Raw genomic sequence first — 16935 nt, 5'->3', positions numbered from 1 at the left:
TGGGGGAATGGTCTAAGATTCCTCCCAATGTGTTCTCCAACTCATAAAACATTTTAGAAAAAGGCTCAGTGCTATTATCCTCGCAAGGTGAGGTATCGAAAGGTGCCAATAATTTTGACCCCTATCTTTAAAAAAAATATATTACTTGTTAAACTAAATCTCTTTCTCTGAGCAATTGTATTTATATAATAATATAATGTTCCCCCCCAAAATTGCACAATATATCTCAGTATTTTGTATGACCGTATATGCAGAACTAATGCAAAACAAATTGTGCGTAACGCTACTAAACTCTGAGGCAATAGATTGAGCTCTCACACAGCCTTGTGCACAGACAGACGCAGTGTTTTGTGTTTCCATGACTTCTTTGCATAAGACACTCCTTATGGCACCAGAAACCTTAGTAAATGAGATTGGTAATGCTCTTAGGTAGGGCCATCATAACGTGTGCCCTGGAGAAGGTCACAGGTCATGATTGTAGCGTGTGTCCTGGAGAAGTTCACAGGTCGGGCAGCAGACTGTCAGGGGAGAGTGGTCTGGGGTTAGCAGCAGACTGTCAGGGGAGAGTGGTCTGGGGTTAGCAGCAGACTGTCAGGGGACAGTGGTCTGGGGTTATTAGCCAGTGTTAAACTAAAGAAGGGATATTTAGATATTATCAAGTGACTGTTTGATGGAAAAGAGATCAATATATCAGTCATAGTAAATTGTAATTAAAGTGAAAGTGCTGAATGGTTCCTAGTGTTAAATACACTAATGGCAGCTAAACTTGTTTAATGTTTTCCAAATGGCATTCTTCGGTCAGCCCAGTTCTCTCAGTTTATGACTTTAAATCTTGTTCTCGTGAATATCCTGGAGTAGTTTATGGGTGTTAGACCAAACAATGTTGTGGTCCTCTGTAGCTCAGCTGGTAGAGCACGGCGCATGTAACACCAAGGTAGTGGGTTCGATCCCCGGGACCACCCATATACAAAAATGTATGCACGCATGACTGTAAGTCGCTTTGGATAAAAGCGTCTGCTAAATGGCATATTATTATTATTAATGATTTGGTCAAACAACGTTCTGCTTTGGTCAATAAATGATTCACACTCTTGAACCTGACAACGTAGGGAACTGGTACTGTACATTCAAGTTGATCAATCAAGTAAACTCAACGCCTAGTTTAAGACTCAAGGCACGCTCTCCCAGTTCATCTAAAGAAAGGGGAGAAAGGAAAGAAGTGAAAGAGGGCTTTGTGGACCTATTCAAATCCCCTCGTGTTAACATTGTGTTTACGCAAGCTTATTTGAATTAGGGAAATCTGGCGATTCAAATGGTGACTATTGAGCAATATATTGTCCCTGTAAAACCCAATCCATCAGAGATTTTAAAAAACTGTTTGAGCAGGGGAAAGGAAAGAGATGACAATCTGAAGAGAGAGAGAGGGAGACGAAGAGCATCTTTACTCGACTGGACGTTTTCCAATTAGGCTGTGGCTCACCAGGAGATCAGTGCTGGGGTAATCCCCATACTGGATGGGTTTGCCAGTATATACGGGCCTAACTATGTGATGGAGAGCCAGCCTGAAGAGACTTAAGGCTGAGAAATGAGAATGTCAGTGTGAGTGATAGCGAGAGTGTGAGATAAAGTGTATTTGTAGGAGGAGATAAGAAGAGAATGAAGGTAAGAGAAAATGTGAGAGGGAGATGTGGGTTTAGTGCACTGGTATGTGACGTCAGAGGCTTGTTGGATTGGGGTGCTGTGTCCTGCTGATTTTAATCCCGGCTGATTAGGTAACAGAGAGCAAGCGCCTGTGCAAACCCTCTGGGGGAGAGAGAGAGAGAGAGAGAGAGAGAGAGAGAGAGAGAGAGAGAGAGAGAGAGAGAGAGAGAGAGGGAAGTCAAGCATTCAGATTGAGGGAGGTTGTTAAAGCAAGGGAAATTTGCGCCTGGAGAGAAGAGAAAGGGGCACACGTCCCCCTTTACCCTCCCCCTCGTTCACCCTAAAGCTTTCCACTCGAGACCTCTGCGTGTGTGTGTGTATGGACGACGGATCGATGATGCCCACGAACGGAATTAACAAAGCCTTGAAGCTGCAGTTTGGCCTCATCAACCACGAGAGCCGTTACCTAACAGCCGAGGCCTTCGGCTTCAAGGTGAACGCCTCGGCCTCCAGCATGAAGAAGAAGCAGATCTGGACTCTGGAGCAGGAGGACCAGGACACCCAGGTAGTGTTCCTTCGCAGCCACCTGGGCCGCTACCTGGCCTCTGACAAGGATGGCAAGGTGAGCTGTGGGGCAGAGCAGCCTGACTCGCCCGGCTGCCGCTTCCTGATCGTGGCCCAGTCGGACGGCCGCTGGGCGCTGCAGTCGGAGCCATACCTGCGCTTCTTCGGAGGCTCGGCTGACTACCTGTCCTGCTTTGCTCAGACCATCGGGGAGCCCGAGCTGTGGGCCGTCCACCTGGCCCTCCACCCGCAAGCCAGCCTGCTCAGCGTGGCGCGTAAACGCTATGCCCACCTGTTCGCCCGGGAAGGAGAGATCTCGGTGGACAGCAACATCCCCTGGGGCTCGGACTCCCTAGTCACCCTGGTCTACCTGGAAGGAAAGTACTTCCTGAAGACGTGCGACAGCCGCTTCCTCAGCAATGACGGGAAGCTGGTCAAAGAGAACACCCCCACCACCAGCTTCACCCTGGAGCTCAAGTCGGGCAAGCTGGCCTTCAAGGACTGCGATGGGAAGTACCTGACACCCATGGGCCCGACTGGCACATTGCGCTCAGGCAGGTGCTCCAAGCCTGGCAAGGACGAGCTGTTCGATCTAGAGGAGAGCCACCCACAAGTAATTTTCCAGGCAGCCAACAAAAGATTTGTCTCTGTCAAGCAAGGTAATTATCCAGCCAATGTATCTATTTATTGCTATAATGTACATTATTTAAGTGTTTTTGTATAGTCTCTACTGAGATGAAAAATGGGAGCTAATTTGATGTTTGGACAATATTTTGAGTAGGAAATGTCTTGGGTGATACATTCAATATCCTCGCTGAAGGTGCACATCTAGCTGCAGAAGAATTGAAAAGAATAAAGTTAGCTGAACCCCATGTAGGGTCACTGTAGGGGTTCCAGGAGATTGCTATCAAATTGACCTGCTATATGTTCCTTGGAATCCACCCAGAACTGAGCAAACCAAAACTCTACACGGATTTCTATTTCCCATGTGGTCTGAACATTGACTCACCAGGGAGGTTCTGCATGCTCTATTTTGAGAAAAGAAAGGGATGGAGAAAATAATGTAGTAGGCCTGCTGTGAACCCGTTGGGAGAAAAACAACTCACATTCTCAGGGAGCTTTAGAATTGCTTTTGAAAGGATTTCATTTTTTTGGGTCGACACTTTTAATTGCTAAAAACCTGGCATTACATTAAATACACTATTCTGAGAAGAGTAGAGTACAAATTGATTTATTGCTGGACTGTGCTCAGCACGACCAACCTCCAGTGTAATTGACCTGCAAATCCACACTTCATGCGTTATAGTAGACGTCAAGAAATTCAAAGTAGGAAAATGTTCATGTTTGCATAATTTCCCTTAAGAGGTTGGTTGGTTCTATCACAGACAAGCAAATGGCGATCAAATAGAATCACCATTAGTTAGCGCAGTGCTGAAGCTCAGTGCTGAAGCTCACATTGTCTTTAGTTACACTCCTTAGCATCTCAACAATTAGAATCAGAAAACTTTGCCATTCAACAAATGTTACTAGGAATGTGTCTTGGCACGGCAGGATGATGACATGGTCTTGTGTGCTGCTCTACTCCAGTGGAGGCGGCTGAGGAGAGGACGGCTCATAGTAATGGCTGGAATAGAGTCAATGGAATGGTATCAACCACACGGAAACCACGTTTGATACCATTCCATTAACTCCATTCCAGCCATTATTATGAGCCGTCCTCCCCTCAGCAACCTCCACTGCTCTTCTCCCTTAGTGTAGCCTGTGTGTTTACCTGTCAACAGCAGGCAGTATATTGAATTATAATCACAGGTAGGCTCAGTTATGTCATATTTATGTCAATTTCAGAAACCATTCACTCAATTGAGTGAGCATTGAGTCATATCTCAAAATACAGTCAGCATCCAGTGTAGCAGCCCACTGGGAATGTTAGCCCACATAGGGGAAGGTTCTCTACTCAACGAGAATCAGAAATATAGTCATCAATTAGGGGATCCAAAAAGATTATCCGAAACTCTCTCCTGGAAATTTTCCGAAAGAACAGCGTGAAGGCATGCGACACTTGTCACGTACGGTACAACTGAAGGGCAGCCATGCTTGTCTCCCCTGTCTCTTCGCTCTGCACGGTGCATATGGTCAGTCAGCCATTGAGCACCATTACGCGTGTCATCCGGGTCGTCATGGTAATGGGCTTTGTCATTTCCACTGTGTCCCATAGAAGAGATTAGGGAGAGCGCAGGCCGATGACTCCAGGGAGGCAGAGGGGTCCCGCTGGTGCTGTCACCTAATTACCATCAATGGGCATTTCAGGATCGCAGCCATTCTATTGTCAATCTGAAACTACCTGACGCTTTATCTGTGGAGTGAGAGTGAGGAGAGTGAGTGGTTGTAATTGTAATGGGGGGTGAGGTTCTTTGATTGTGGCAGGAAGAGGAAGTCATCTATTAGTCTGGACAGGCAGTGATAGAGCAGTTAAAATATAAGAAATGGTCAGACGGATCAGTTACCCGACACCCATCATTAGCTCTCGGCAGAGGCTTTCCTCTGAAGGTGGAGAGATCGTCTCTGCTGACAGTGACATACCTAGAGACAGGCCAGCAGACATGGAGGACAGGTTAGAAATAGAGTGAAGGGGCTTTGGCTGTTTCTGGTCACATGTTTGGATGAAGTTCCAAACAAAGACCTGTAAGGTGTCATACAGTTAGGGTACCACAGCTACAATCACAATGTCATAACCTACACATACAAAGAGGATTTTTAAATATGTTTTATTCATTTACATTTCTCCCAAATTTACTAGGGAGATGCGTTCTCCCCTTCCTCCCCTGGTATGCTATGTTCTTACGATTTGGTCAAAATGCAACAGAGGTCAATTTGATTTAAAATTGTACGAGTTCAGGATGATTTTACAGATCTACAAAACAAATATGGAATAGATATAAAAAATAATGTATGTAGGCTACTGGCTCAAATATTGACCAGTGTTTCATGAAAATAATGAGGGCATGAAATAGTATATTTGATCGCAAAATATTATCACTCAATATTATCCCCAGTTCATTCTACTCTTCCTTTGGTAAAAGTTTTTAACAAGGGGCTTTTCAAAATTCCAACATGGCAAACCAACCCATAATGTCGTGCTTGGTCCCTCTGAAGCGGAGTGTTTCTGCCTGGTGTGTATTCACTAGGAAACAGACGGAAGCAAACTGGACGAGACTGTGAGGGACTAACCTGAACTTGTCCACTAAGAAACTCTCATTTTCGTTTTGCTACAGTGTGCACTAATAAATACACCGCTGGTGTCTCCTTTCCCTCAACATTTGTTTTAGGAATGAGGCAGGCACCACAAAGCTGCTTAGTGGGCCCTGTGGTGCAGATTTGCATTGCACCACCGAGGGAATTACAGCACGCGAATGAACAGGATGGGTGGAGGGGTGTGTGTATGGGATTAGGGTGGTAACAGGCTTAAGAGAAAGGTTGAGGGATATTTCTGTGGTATCTAATTTGAACTCCAGCAGACACAATCTGCTATATACAGTACATTCTGAAAGCATTCATACCCCTTGTCTTTTTCCACATAATGTTACGTAACAGCCTTATTCAAAAATTGATTAAATCGTTTTTCCCCCTCATCAATCTACACACAATACCCCATAATGACAAAGCAAAAACTGATTATTATAAATATTTGCAAATGTATAAAAAATAAAAAACTGATATCACATTTACGTAAGTATTCAGACCCTTTACTCATTACTTTGTTGAAGCACCTTTGGCAGCGATTACAGCCTCGATTCTTCTTGGGTATGACGCTACAAGCTTGGCACACCTGTATTTGGTGAGTTTCTCCCATTCTTCTCTGCAGATCCTCTCAAGCTCAGTCAGGTTGGATGGGGAGCGTCGCTGCACAGCTATTTTCAGGTCTCTCCAGAGATGTTCGATCGGGTTCAAGTCCGGGCTCTGGTTGGGCCACTCAAGGACATTCAGAGACTTGTCCCGAAGCCACTCCTGCGTTGTCTTGGCTGTGTGCTTAGGGTCGTTGTCCTGTTGGAAGGTGAATCTTCACCCCAGTCTGAGGTCCTCTGGAGCAGGTTTTCATCAAGGATCTCTCTGTACTTTGCTTCGTTCATCTTTCTCTCGATCCTGACTAGTCTTCCGGTCCCTGCCACTGAAAAACATCCCCACAGCATGATGCTGCCAGCACCATTCTTCACCGTTGTGATGAGGTGGTGTTGAAGGAGTCAGGCGCAGGAGGGTAAATCACAGAATAACAGGCTTTAATCCGCAAAATACAGGTTTACGCAGAAATGCGTCAAACACACTCCAGGGCACAAAACAGGCGCACTGGAAAATACAAGGCACACGGGAAATACTCCCGTCGATACAAAATACACGAGCTCCACCGAGCTTCACTAACCTCCACAATAAACAATCACCCACACAGACAAGGAAGCAGAGGGAACACTTATACAATTACTAATGAGGGATAAGGGCCAGGTGTGTGTGATTGAAGACAAGACAAATGGAGTGATGATAAATGGATCGGCAGTAGCTAGTAAGCCGGTGTCGCCAAACGCCGAAACCTGCCCGAACAAGGAGGGGAGGCAGCCTCGGAGGGGAGGCAGCCCCCCCCCCCCACCCCCCCCGACGCTCGGCTCCAGCAGCGCGCCAACCCCGGCCTCGGGGACGGCCAGGAGGACGCGGAGCAGGGCGAGCCGGATGGCGACAGTGGAAATCCTGTAACATGGAGGGATCGAGGATATCCCTCACCGGGACCCAGCACTGTTCCTCCGGACCGTACCCCTCCCACTCCACGAGGTACTGAAGGCCCCCCACCCGACGCCTTGAATCCAGGATGGAACGGACAGAGTACGCCGGGGCCCCCTCGATGTCCAGAGTAGGTGGAGGGACCTACCGCACCTCAGACTCCTGGAGCGGACCAGCTACCACCGGCCTGAGGAGAGACACATGAAACGAGGGGTTAATACGGTAATCAGGGGGAAGTAATAACCTATAAGTGACCTCATTGACTCTCCTCAGGACTTTGAACGGCCCCACAAACCACGGGCTCAGCTTCCAGCAGGGCAGGCGGAGGGGCAGATTCCGGGTCGAGAGCCAGACCCGATCCCCCGGTACAAAGACAGGGGCCTCACGGCGATGGCGGTCAGCGCTGGCCTTCTGACGACGCACGGCGTGTTGGAGGTGAACGTGGGAAGCATCCCATGTCTCCTTCGTGCGCCGAAACCAGTCATCCACCGCAGGACCCTCGGTCTGGCTCTGGTGCCACGGTGCCAGAACCGGTTGTTAACCTAGAACACACTGGAAAGGCGTTAGGTCAGTGGAGGAGTGGAGGAGTGGCGGAGAGAGTTCTGGGCATATTCTCCCCATGGCAAGAACACCGACCACTCCCTCGGCCGGTCCTGGCAGTAGGACCGCAGGAACCTACCCACGTCCTGATTTACCCGTTCCACCTGCACATTACTCTCGGGGTGGAACCCAGAGGTCAGGCTGACCGAGACCCCCAGACGTTCCATGAATGCCTTCCAGACCTTGGACGTGAACTGGGGACCTCGGTCATACACTATATCCTCTGGCACCCCGTAGTGCCGGAAGACGTGTGTAAACAGGGCCTCTGCAGTTTGCAGAGCTGTGGGGAGACCGGGCAGAGGAAGGAGGCGGCAGGCTTTAGAAAAACGACCAGGATGGTGGTGTTACCTTGGGAGAGGGGAAGATCAGTTAGAAAATCAACACTTAGGTGAGACCATGGTCGTCGTGGAACTGGTAAAGGTTGTAACTTACCAGCTGGGAGGTGCCTAGGTGCCTTACTCTGGGTGCACACTGAGCAGGAGGAGACATACACCCTCATGTCCTTAGCCAAGGTAGGCCACCAGTATTTTCCGGTCAGGCAGCGCACTGTACGGCCAATACCTGGGTGACCAGAGGAGGGTGACATGTGTGCCCAGTAGATCAGACGATCACGGATAAGAGCAGGCACGTACTGTAGCCCATCTGAGGTGGAGAGGGATCCGTGTGTAATGCCTGCTCTATATCCGCGTCCATCGCCCATACTACCGGCGCCACAATGCAGGAGGCCGGCAGTATAGGGGTGTTGTCGCTGGGCCTCTCCTTTGTGTCATACAGCCAGGACAGTGCGTCTGCCTTCACGTTCTTCGTACCCGGGATGTATGATAGAGTGAAATCAAACCCGGTGAAGAATTGGGCCCACCTGGCCTGGCGAGGATTCAGCCTCCTCGCTGCCCGGATGTAATCCAGGTTACGGTGGTCCGTCCAGACGAGGAAAGGGTGTTTCACCCCCTCAAGCCAATGCCTCCACACGGTCAAGGCTCGGACAACAGCCAACAACTCCCGATCACCAACGCTGTGTGGCGTACCCGAGCGTTGAGACAGGACAGCTCCTATCCCAACCTCGGAAGCATCCACCTCCACTACGAACGGTAGTGATGAATCGGGGTGGGCCAGTACTGGGGCTGAGGTGACAGCGCCGCAGTTTTCTGAAGGCCAGGTCAGCCTCAGCAGACCAGCGGAGCCGGGACAGCCCACCCTTCAACAGGGAGGTAATGGGAGCTGCGACCTTGCCAAAGCCCCGGATAAACCTCAGATAGTAGTTGGCAAAGCCAAGGAAGCGCAGCACCTCCTTAACCGTGGTTGGAGTTGACCAATTACGCACGGCTGAAATGCGATCTCCCTCCATCCCCACACCTGAGGTGGAAATGCGGTATCCAAGGAAGGAGACGGACTGCTGGAAAAACATACACTTCTCGGCCTTAGCATAAAGGTAATTTTCCAACAGTCGGGCCAGCCCCTTGCGAACCAGGGACACATGCTCGGCGCGCGTAGCGGAATACACCAGGATGACATCGATGTAGACCACTACACCGCGACCAAGCATGTCCCGAAACACCTCGTTCACAAAGGACTGGAAAACTGAGGGAGCATTCATCAAACCATAGGGCATCACCAGGTATTCATAATGCCCCGTGGTTGTGCTGAATGCTGTCTTCCACTCATCTCCTTCTTGGATACGTACCAGGTTGTATGCACTCCTGAGATCTAATTTGGTGTTGAAGCGCACCCCATGCATTGATTCAATCACTGAAGGAATGAGGGGGAGAGGATAACTAAATCTTATCGTCTCCCTGTTCAGTGGTCGATAATCAATGCACGGGTGCAGACCTCTGTCCTTCTTCACAAAGAAGAAACTTGAGGAGGCGGGGGAAGTGGAGGGACGTATAAACCCCTGGCGCAGGGACTCGGTGACATATGTCTCCATAGCCACCGTTTCAGCCTGTGACAGGGTATATATGACTCCTGGGAGGTACAGCGTCTACCCGGAGGTTTATCGCGCAATCCCCCGCCCTATGAGGTGGTAACTTAGTCGCCTGCGTTTTAGAGAACGCTTGCGCCAGATCGAGGTATTCAGGGGGAATGCGCACGGTGGAGGTACTGTCTGGACTTTCCACCGTGGTTACACCAACGGAAACACCTAGACACCTACCCTGACACTCTCGCGACCACCCTGTGAGAACCCTCTGCGGCCATGACAAGGTGGGGTTGTGGAGTGCTAGCCAAGGGTTACCTATTACACGTAGAGACCGGATCAATCGGTACCTCCAGTGATGCTATCTCTTTCATCGTTACCCAATGCTTAGGTGCACCTCCACTGTACTCATATGCTTCCATATCCATGTCTGTACATAATGCCCTGAATCTATTCTACAACGCACGGAAATCTGCCCCATTTATTCTCTGTACCCAACGCACTAGAAAACCAGTTCTTAAAGCCTTTAGCCATATACTTATTCTATTCCTCCTCTGTTCATCTGGTGATGTAGAGGTTAACCGATGCCCTGTAGTCCCCAGTATCACTCCTACTCCCCAGGCGCTATCATTTGTTGACTTCTGTAACCGTAAAAACCTTGGTTTCTTGCATGTTAACATCAGATGCCTCCTCCCCAAGTTTGAGTTATTCTCTGCCAACCCTGATGTTCTAGCAGTGTCTGAATCCTGGCTTAGGAAGGCCACCAAAAATTCAGACATTTCCACCCCGAACTACAACATTTTCTGTCTAGATAGAACTGCCAAAGGGGGCGGAGTTGAAATCTACTGTAGAGATAGCCTGCAGAGCTCTATCATACTATCCAGGTCTGTGCCCAAACAGTTTGAGCTTCTACTTCTAAAAATCCACCTTTCCAGAAATAAGTCTCTCACTGTTGCCGCTTGCTACAGACCCCCCTCAGCCCCCAGTTGTGCCCTGGACACCATATGTGAATTGCTTGCCCCCTATCTATCCTCAGAGTTCGTACTGCTTGGTGACCTAAACTGGGATATGCTTAACACCCCGGCCGTCCTACAATCCAAACTAGATGCCCTCAATCTCACACAAATTATCAAGAAACCTACCAGTTACAACCCTAAATCCGTAAACATGGGCACCCTCATAGATATCATCCTGACTAATTGACCCGCTAAATACACCTCCGCTGTCTTCAACCAGGATCTCAGCGATCACTGCCTCATTGCCTGCGTCCGTAATGGGTCTGTGGTCAAACGACCACCCCTCATCACTGTCAAACGCTCCCTAAAACACTTTAGCGAGCAGGCCTTTCTAATTGACCTGGCCCGGGTATCCTGGATGGATATTGACCTCATTCCGTCAGTAGAGGATGCCTGGATGTTCTTCAAAAGTGCTTTCCTCTCCATCTTAAATAAGCATGCCCCATTCAAAAAATGCAGAACTAAGAACAGATATAGCCCCTGGTTCACCCCAGACTTGACTGCCCTTGACCAGCACAAAAACATCCTGTGGCGTACTGCATTAGCATCGAACAGCCCCCGCGATATGCAACTTTTCAGGTAAGTCAGGAACCAATATACACAATCAGTTAGGAAAGCAAAGGCTAGCTTTTTCAAACAGAAATTTGCATCCTGTAGCACTAACTCCAAAATGTTTTGGGACACTGTAAAGTCCATGGAGAATAAAAGCACTTCCTCCCAACTACCCACTGCACTGAGGCTAGGAAACACTGTCACCACCGATAAATCTACGATAATCGAGAATTTCAATAAGCATTTTGCTACGGCTGGCCATGCTTTCCACCTGGCTACCCCTATCCCGGCCACCAGCTCTGCACCCTCCGCTGCAACTTGCCCATGCCCCCCCCGCTTCTCCTTCACCCAAATTCAGATAGCTGATGTCCTGAATGAGCTGCAAAATCTGGACCCCTACAAATCAGCTGGGCTAGACAATCTGAATTGTCGCAACCCCTATTACTAGCCTGTTCAACCTCTCTTTCGTATTGTCTGATTTCCCCAGAGATTGGAAAGCTGCCGCGGTCATCCCCCTCTTCAAAGGGGGTGACACTCTAGATCCAAACTGTTACAGACCTTTATCCATCCTACCCTGCCTTTCGAAAGTATTTGAAGGCCACCGACCACTTCGAATCCCACCGTACCTTCTCCGCTATGCAGTCTGGTTTCCGAGCTGGTCATGGGTGCACCTCAGCCACGCTCAAGGTCCTAAACAATATAATAACCGCGATTGATAAAAGACAGTACTGTGCAGCCGTCTTCATCGACCTGGCCAAGGCTTTTGACTCTGTCAATCACTGCATTCTTATTAGCAGACTAAATAGCCTTAGTTTCTCAACTGACTGCCTCGCCTTCCATCTGGCCACTCAATGGCGCCGGAGGGGATGGCTGCCGTTTTACTGGCTCCTAACCAACTGTGTTATTTTGTGTTTTTTCGCATTGTTTGTAACTTACTTTGTACATAATGTTGCTGCCAGACGGATAATATACAGTGGCTTGCGAAAGTATTCACCCCCCTTGGCATTTTTCCTATTTTGTTGCCTTACAACCTGGAATTAAAATGGATTGTTTGTATCATTTGATTTACACAACATGCCTACCACTTTGAAGATGCAAAATATTTTTTTTGGTGAAACAAACAAGAAATAAGACAAGAAAACAGAACTTGAGCGTGCATAACTATTCACCCGCCCAAAGTCAAAACTTTGTGGAGCCACCTTTTGCAGCAATTACAGCTGCAAGTCTCTTGGGTATGTCTCCATAAGCTTGGCACATCTAGCCACTGGGATTTTTGCCCATTCTTCAAGGCAAAACTGCTCCAGCTCCTTCAAGTTGGATGGGTTCCGCTGGTGTACAGCAATCTTTAAGTCATACCACAGATTCTCACTTGGATTGAGGTCTGGGATTTGACTAGGCCATTCCAAGACATTTCAATGTTTCCCCTTAAACCACTCAAGTGTTGCTTTAGCAGTATGCTTAGGGTCATTGTCCTGCTGGAAGGTGAACCTGCGTCCCAGTCTCAAATCTCTGAAATTCCCTCAAGAATTTCCCTGTATTTAGCGCCATCCATCATTGCTTCAATTCTGACCAGTTTCCCAGTCCCTGCTGATTAAAAACATCCCCACAGCATGATGCTGCCACCACCATGCTTCACTGTGGGGATGGTGTTATCGGGGTGATTAGAGGTTGCACCAGACATAGCATTTTCCTTGATGGCCAAAAAGCTCAATTTTAGTCTCATCTGACCAGAGTACCTTCTTCCATATGTTTGGGGAGTCTCCGACATGCCTTTTGGCGAACACCAAATGTGTTTGCTTATTTTTTTCTTTAAGCAATGGCTTTTTTCTGGCCACTCTTCCGTAAAGCCCAGCTCTGTGGAGTGTACGGCTTAAAGTCCTTGCCTGGTCCGTGAGTTTTGGTGTGCGGCCCTCTCTTGGCAGGTTTGTTGTGGTGCCATATTCTTTCCATTTTTTAAGAATTTTTTTATGGTGTTCCGTGGGATGTTCAAAGTTTCGGATATTTTTTATAACCCAACCCTGATCTGTACTTCTGCCAGAGAGGAAGGGAACCGCTCAGGAATTTCACAATGAGGCCAATGGTGACGTTAAAACAGTTACAGAGTTTAATGGCTGTGATAGGAGAAAACTGATGATGGATCATCAACATTGTAGTTACTCCACATTAGTTAACCTTATTGACAGAGTAAAAAAGAAGGAAGCCTGTACAGAATAAAAACATTCCAAAACATGCATCCTGTTTGCAACAAGGCACTAAAGTAATACTGCCCAACAAATATGGCAAAGCAATTAACTTTTTGTCCTGAATACAAAAGTGTTGTATTTGGGGCAAATCCAATACAACACATTACAGAGTATCACTCTCCTATTTTCAAGCATGGTGGTGGCTGCATCATGTTATGGGTATGATTGTAATCATTAAGGACTGGGGAGTTTTTCAGGATAAAAACAAACAGAATGGAGCTAAGCACAGGCAAAATCCTAGAGGAAAAGCTGGTTTAGTCTGCTTTCAACCACACACTGGGAGATGAATTCACCTTTCAGCAGGACAATACCATAAAACACAAGGCCAAATCTACACTGGAGTTGCTTACCAAGTAGACAGTGAATGTTCCTGAGTGGCCGAGTTACAGTTTTGACATAAATCTACTTAAAAATCTATGGCAAGACCTGAAAATGGTTGTCTAGCAATGATCAACAACCAATTTGACAGAGGTTGAAGAATTTAGAAAAGATTAATGGGCAAATGTTGCACAATCCAGGTGTGGAAAGCACTTAGAGACTTACCCAGAAAGCCTCACAGCTGTAATCGCTGCCAAAGATGCTTCTACAAATAATTGACTCAGGGGTGTGAATACTTACGTAAATTAGATATTTCTGTATTTCATTTTCAATAAACTTGCAAAAATGTCTAAAAACATGTTTTCACTTAGTCATTATGGGGTATTGTGTGTAGATGGGTGAGAAAATGTTTAATCCATTTCGAATTCAGGCTGTAACATAGCAAAATGTGGAATAAATTGAGGGTGTGAATACTTTCTGAAGGCACTGTACTTAGGCCTACATATGTTACCCAACATGTCATCTTGGCACCCAGAACCTAATCCCACATGTGCGCTGGTTCGTCTGTCACAAGACTACCAGACGTATTTATTTAATCATTTTTTATCACAATGTAAGTGTCACAACTTGGGATCTCCTCGGGACACGTGTAATCTGCTGTGCGAGATAAACTGGCAGGATAAGACAGAACATGCAAATGACAGGCTCATCCGAGCAGCGGGATACCTCGGGGCAAGGCGGTGCGAAGGTCGACTCTTACACCACCTCACCCAGGGTCGTGTTCATTAGGGCGGGGCGGTGTCAAGGTCGACTCTCACACCACCTCTCCCAGGGTCGTGTTCATTCGAGCATGCAATGCAATGGTTCAGTCAGTTTTAATGAACACCACCCTGGTCCTCTCACCTCCGGGGACTTCCTCTTTGGTTTGCATGACTTTCAAACCTCAGGGAGATCCCAAATCAGTGGGACATGCATGCTGTGTTTAGAGGCCAGGCGTTTTTCCTGTCCACATTACCTGATTAGAAGATAACTCCTGGTCTTAGTTTTAGGCTATACCTAGGATCCAGAGTTTTAGGCTATACCTAGGACCCAGAGTTTTAGGCTATACCTAGGACCCAGAGTTTTAGGCTATACCCATGGCCCAGAGTTTTAGACTATACCTAGGACCCAGAGTTTTAGGCTATACCTAGGACCCAGAGTTTTAGGCTATACCTAGGACCCAGAGTTTTAGGCTATACCTAGGACCCAGAGTTTTAGGCTATACCTAGGACCCAGAGTTTTAGGCTATACCTAGGACCCAGAGTTTTAGGCTATACCTAGGACCCAGAGTTTTAGGCTATACCTAGGACCCAGAGTTTTAGGCTATACCTAGGACCCAGAGTTTTAGGCTATACCTAGGACCCAGAGTTTTAGGCTATACCTAGGACCCAGAGTTTTAGGCTGTACCTAGGACCCAGAGTTTTAGGCTATACCTAGGACCCAGAGTTTTAGGCTATACCTATGGCCCAGAGTTTTAGGCTATACCTAGGACCCAGAGTTTTCCTGGTCAGGTCACGTAGTCAGGAAAAACTCCTGCCCCTTTTCATGCACCAAAACCAATAACACACTATACAGCTGAACCCAAAGCCAATAACACACTATACAGCTGAACCCAAAACAAATAACACACTATACAGCTGAACCCAAAACCAATAACACACTATACAGCTGAACCCAAAACCAATAACACACTATATGGCTGAACTCCATAGTGGCCCATCCTGGTCTCAGAGCAAAACGTATTATACAGTGCATTCGGAAAGTATTCAGACCCCTTGACTTTTTCAACATTTTGTTACGTTAAAACCTTATTCTGAAATGGATTAAATAAATAAAAATCCTCATTTTTTATTGCACTGCTTTGCTTTATCTTGGCCAGGTCGCAGTTGTAAATGAGAACTTGTTCTCAACTGGCTTACCTGGTTAAATAAAGGTGAAATAAAAAAATTAACAATATTTAAAAAAATAAATACCCCATAATGGCAAGTGAAAACAGTTTTTTAGAAATTTTAGCAAATTTCAGAAATACATTATTTACATAATTATTCAGACCCTTTGCTATGAGACTCAAAATTGAGCTCAGGTGCATCCTGTTTCCATTGATCATCCTTGAGATGTTTCTACAACTTGATTGGAGTCCACCTGTGGTAAATTCATTTGATTGGACATGATTTGGAAAGGCACACACCTGTCTATATAAGGTCCCACTGTTGACAGTGCATGTCAGAGCAAAAACCAAGCCATGAGGACGAAGGAATTGTCCGTAGAGCTCCGAGACAGGATTGTGTCGAGGCACAGATCTGGGGAAGGGTACCAAAAAATGTCTGCAGCATTGAAGGTCCCAAAGAACACAGTGGCCTCAATCATTCTTAAATGGAAGAAGTTTGGAACCACCAAGACTCTTCCTAGAGATGGCCACCTGGCCAAACTGAACAATCGGGGGAGAAGGGCCTTGGTCAGGGAGGTGACCAAGAAACCAATGGTCACTCTGACAGAGCTCCAGAGTTCCTCTGTGGAGATGGGAGAACCTTCCAGAAGGACAATCATTTCTGCAGCACTCCACCAATCAGGCCTTTATGGTAGAGTGGCCAGACGGAAGCCACTCCTCAGTAAAAGGCACATGACAGCCCCCTTGGAGGCACCTAAAGGACTCAGACCATGAGAAACAAGATTCTCTGGTCTGATGAAACCAAGATTGAGCTCTTTGGCCTGAATACCAAGCGTTACATCTGGAGGAAACCTTGCACATTCCCTACAGTGAAGCATGGTGGTGGCAGCATCATGCTGTGGGGATGTTTTTCAGCAGCAGGGACTGGGAGACTAGTCAGGGTCGAGGGAAAGATTAATGGAGCAAGGTAGAGAGAGATTCTTGATGAAAACCTGCTCCAGAGCGCTCAGGATGTCAGACTGGGGTGAAGGTTCACCTTCCAACAGGACAACGACCTAAGCACACAGCCAAGACAACGCAAGAGTGGCTTCGGGACAAGTCTCTGAATGTCCTTGAGTGGCCCAGCCGGAGCCCGGACTTGAACCCATTCGAACATCTCTGGAGAGACCTGAAAATAGCTGTGCATCGACGCTCCCCATCCAACCTGACAGAGCTTGAGATAATCTGCAGAAAGGAATGGGAGAAACTCCCCAAATACAAGTGTTCCAAGCTTGTAGCGTCATACCCAAGAAGACTTGAGGCTGTAATCACTGCCAAAGGTGCTTCAAAAAAGGGTCTGAATACTTACACTACCAGTCAAAGGTTTGGACACACCTACTCATTCAAGGGTTTTTCTTT

The 16935-nt window shown here is 47.3% G+C and overlaps 1 protein-coding gene across 1 annotated transcript in view; it reads left to right on the top strand.

Moving 5' to 3' along the window:
* Positions 1-2020: 2020 nt before the first annotated feature.
* The window catches only part of LOC311144213 (fascin-2-like), a gene marked incomplete at both ends in the record, with an annotated part of 31169 nt that continues 16254 nt past the window's right edge, over positions 2021-16935 (top strand). The window contains one exon of the mRNA XM_084180220.1: positions 2021-2864. Coding sequence (XP_084036346.1) covers positions 2021-2864 — 844 coding nt within the window. The remainder of the gene's footprint in view (positions 2865-16935) is intronic.

The sequence above is a fragment of the Coregonus lavaretus genome (assembly GCF_964263955.1).
Source record: "Coregonus lavaretus genome assembly, chromosome: 2".
Classification (NCBI taxonomy): Eukaryota; Metazoa; Chordata; class Actinopteri; order Salmoniformes; family Salmonidae; genus Coregonus; species Coregonus lavaretus.
This window is presented reverse-complemented; position numbering and strand designations above follow the sequence as displayed.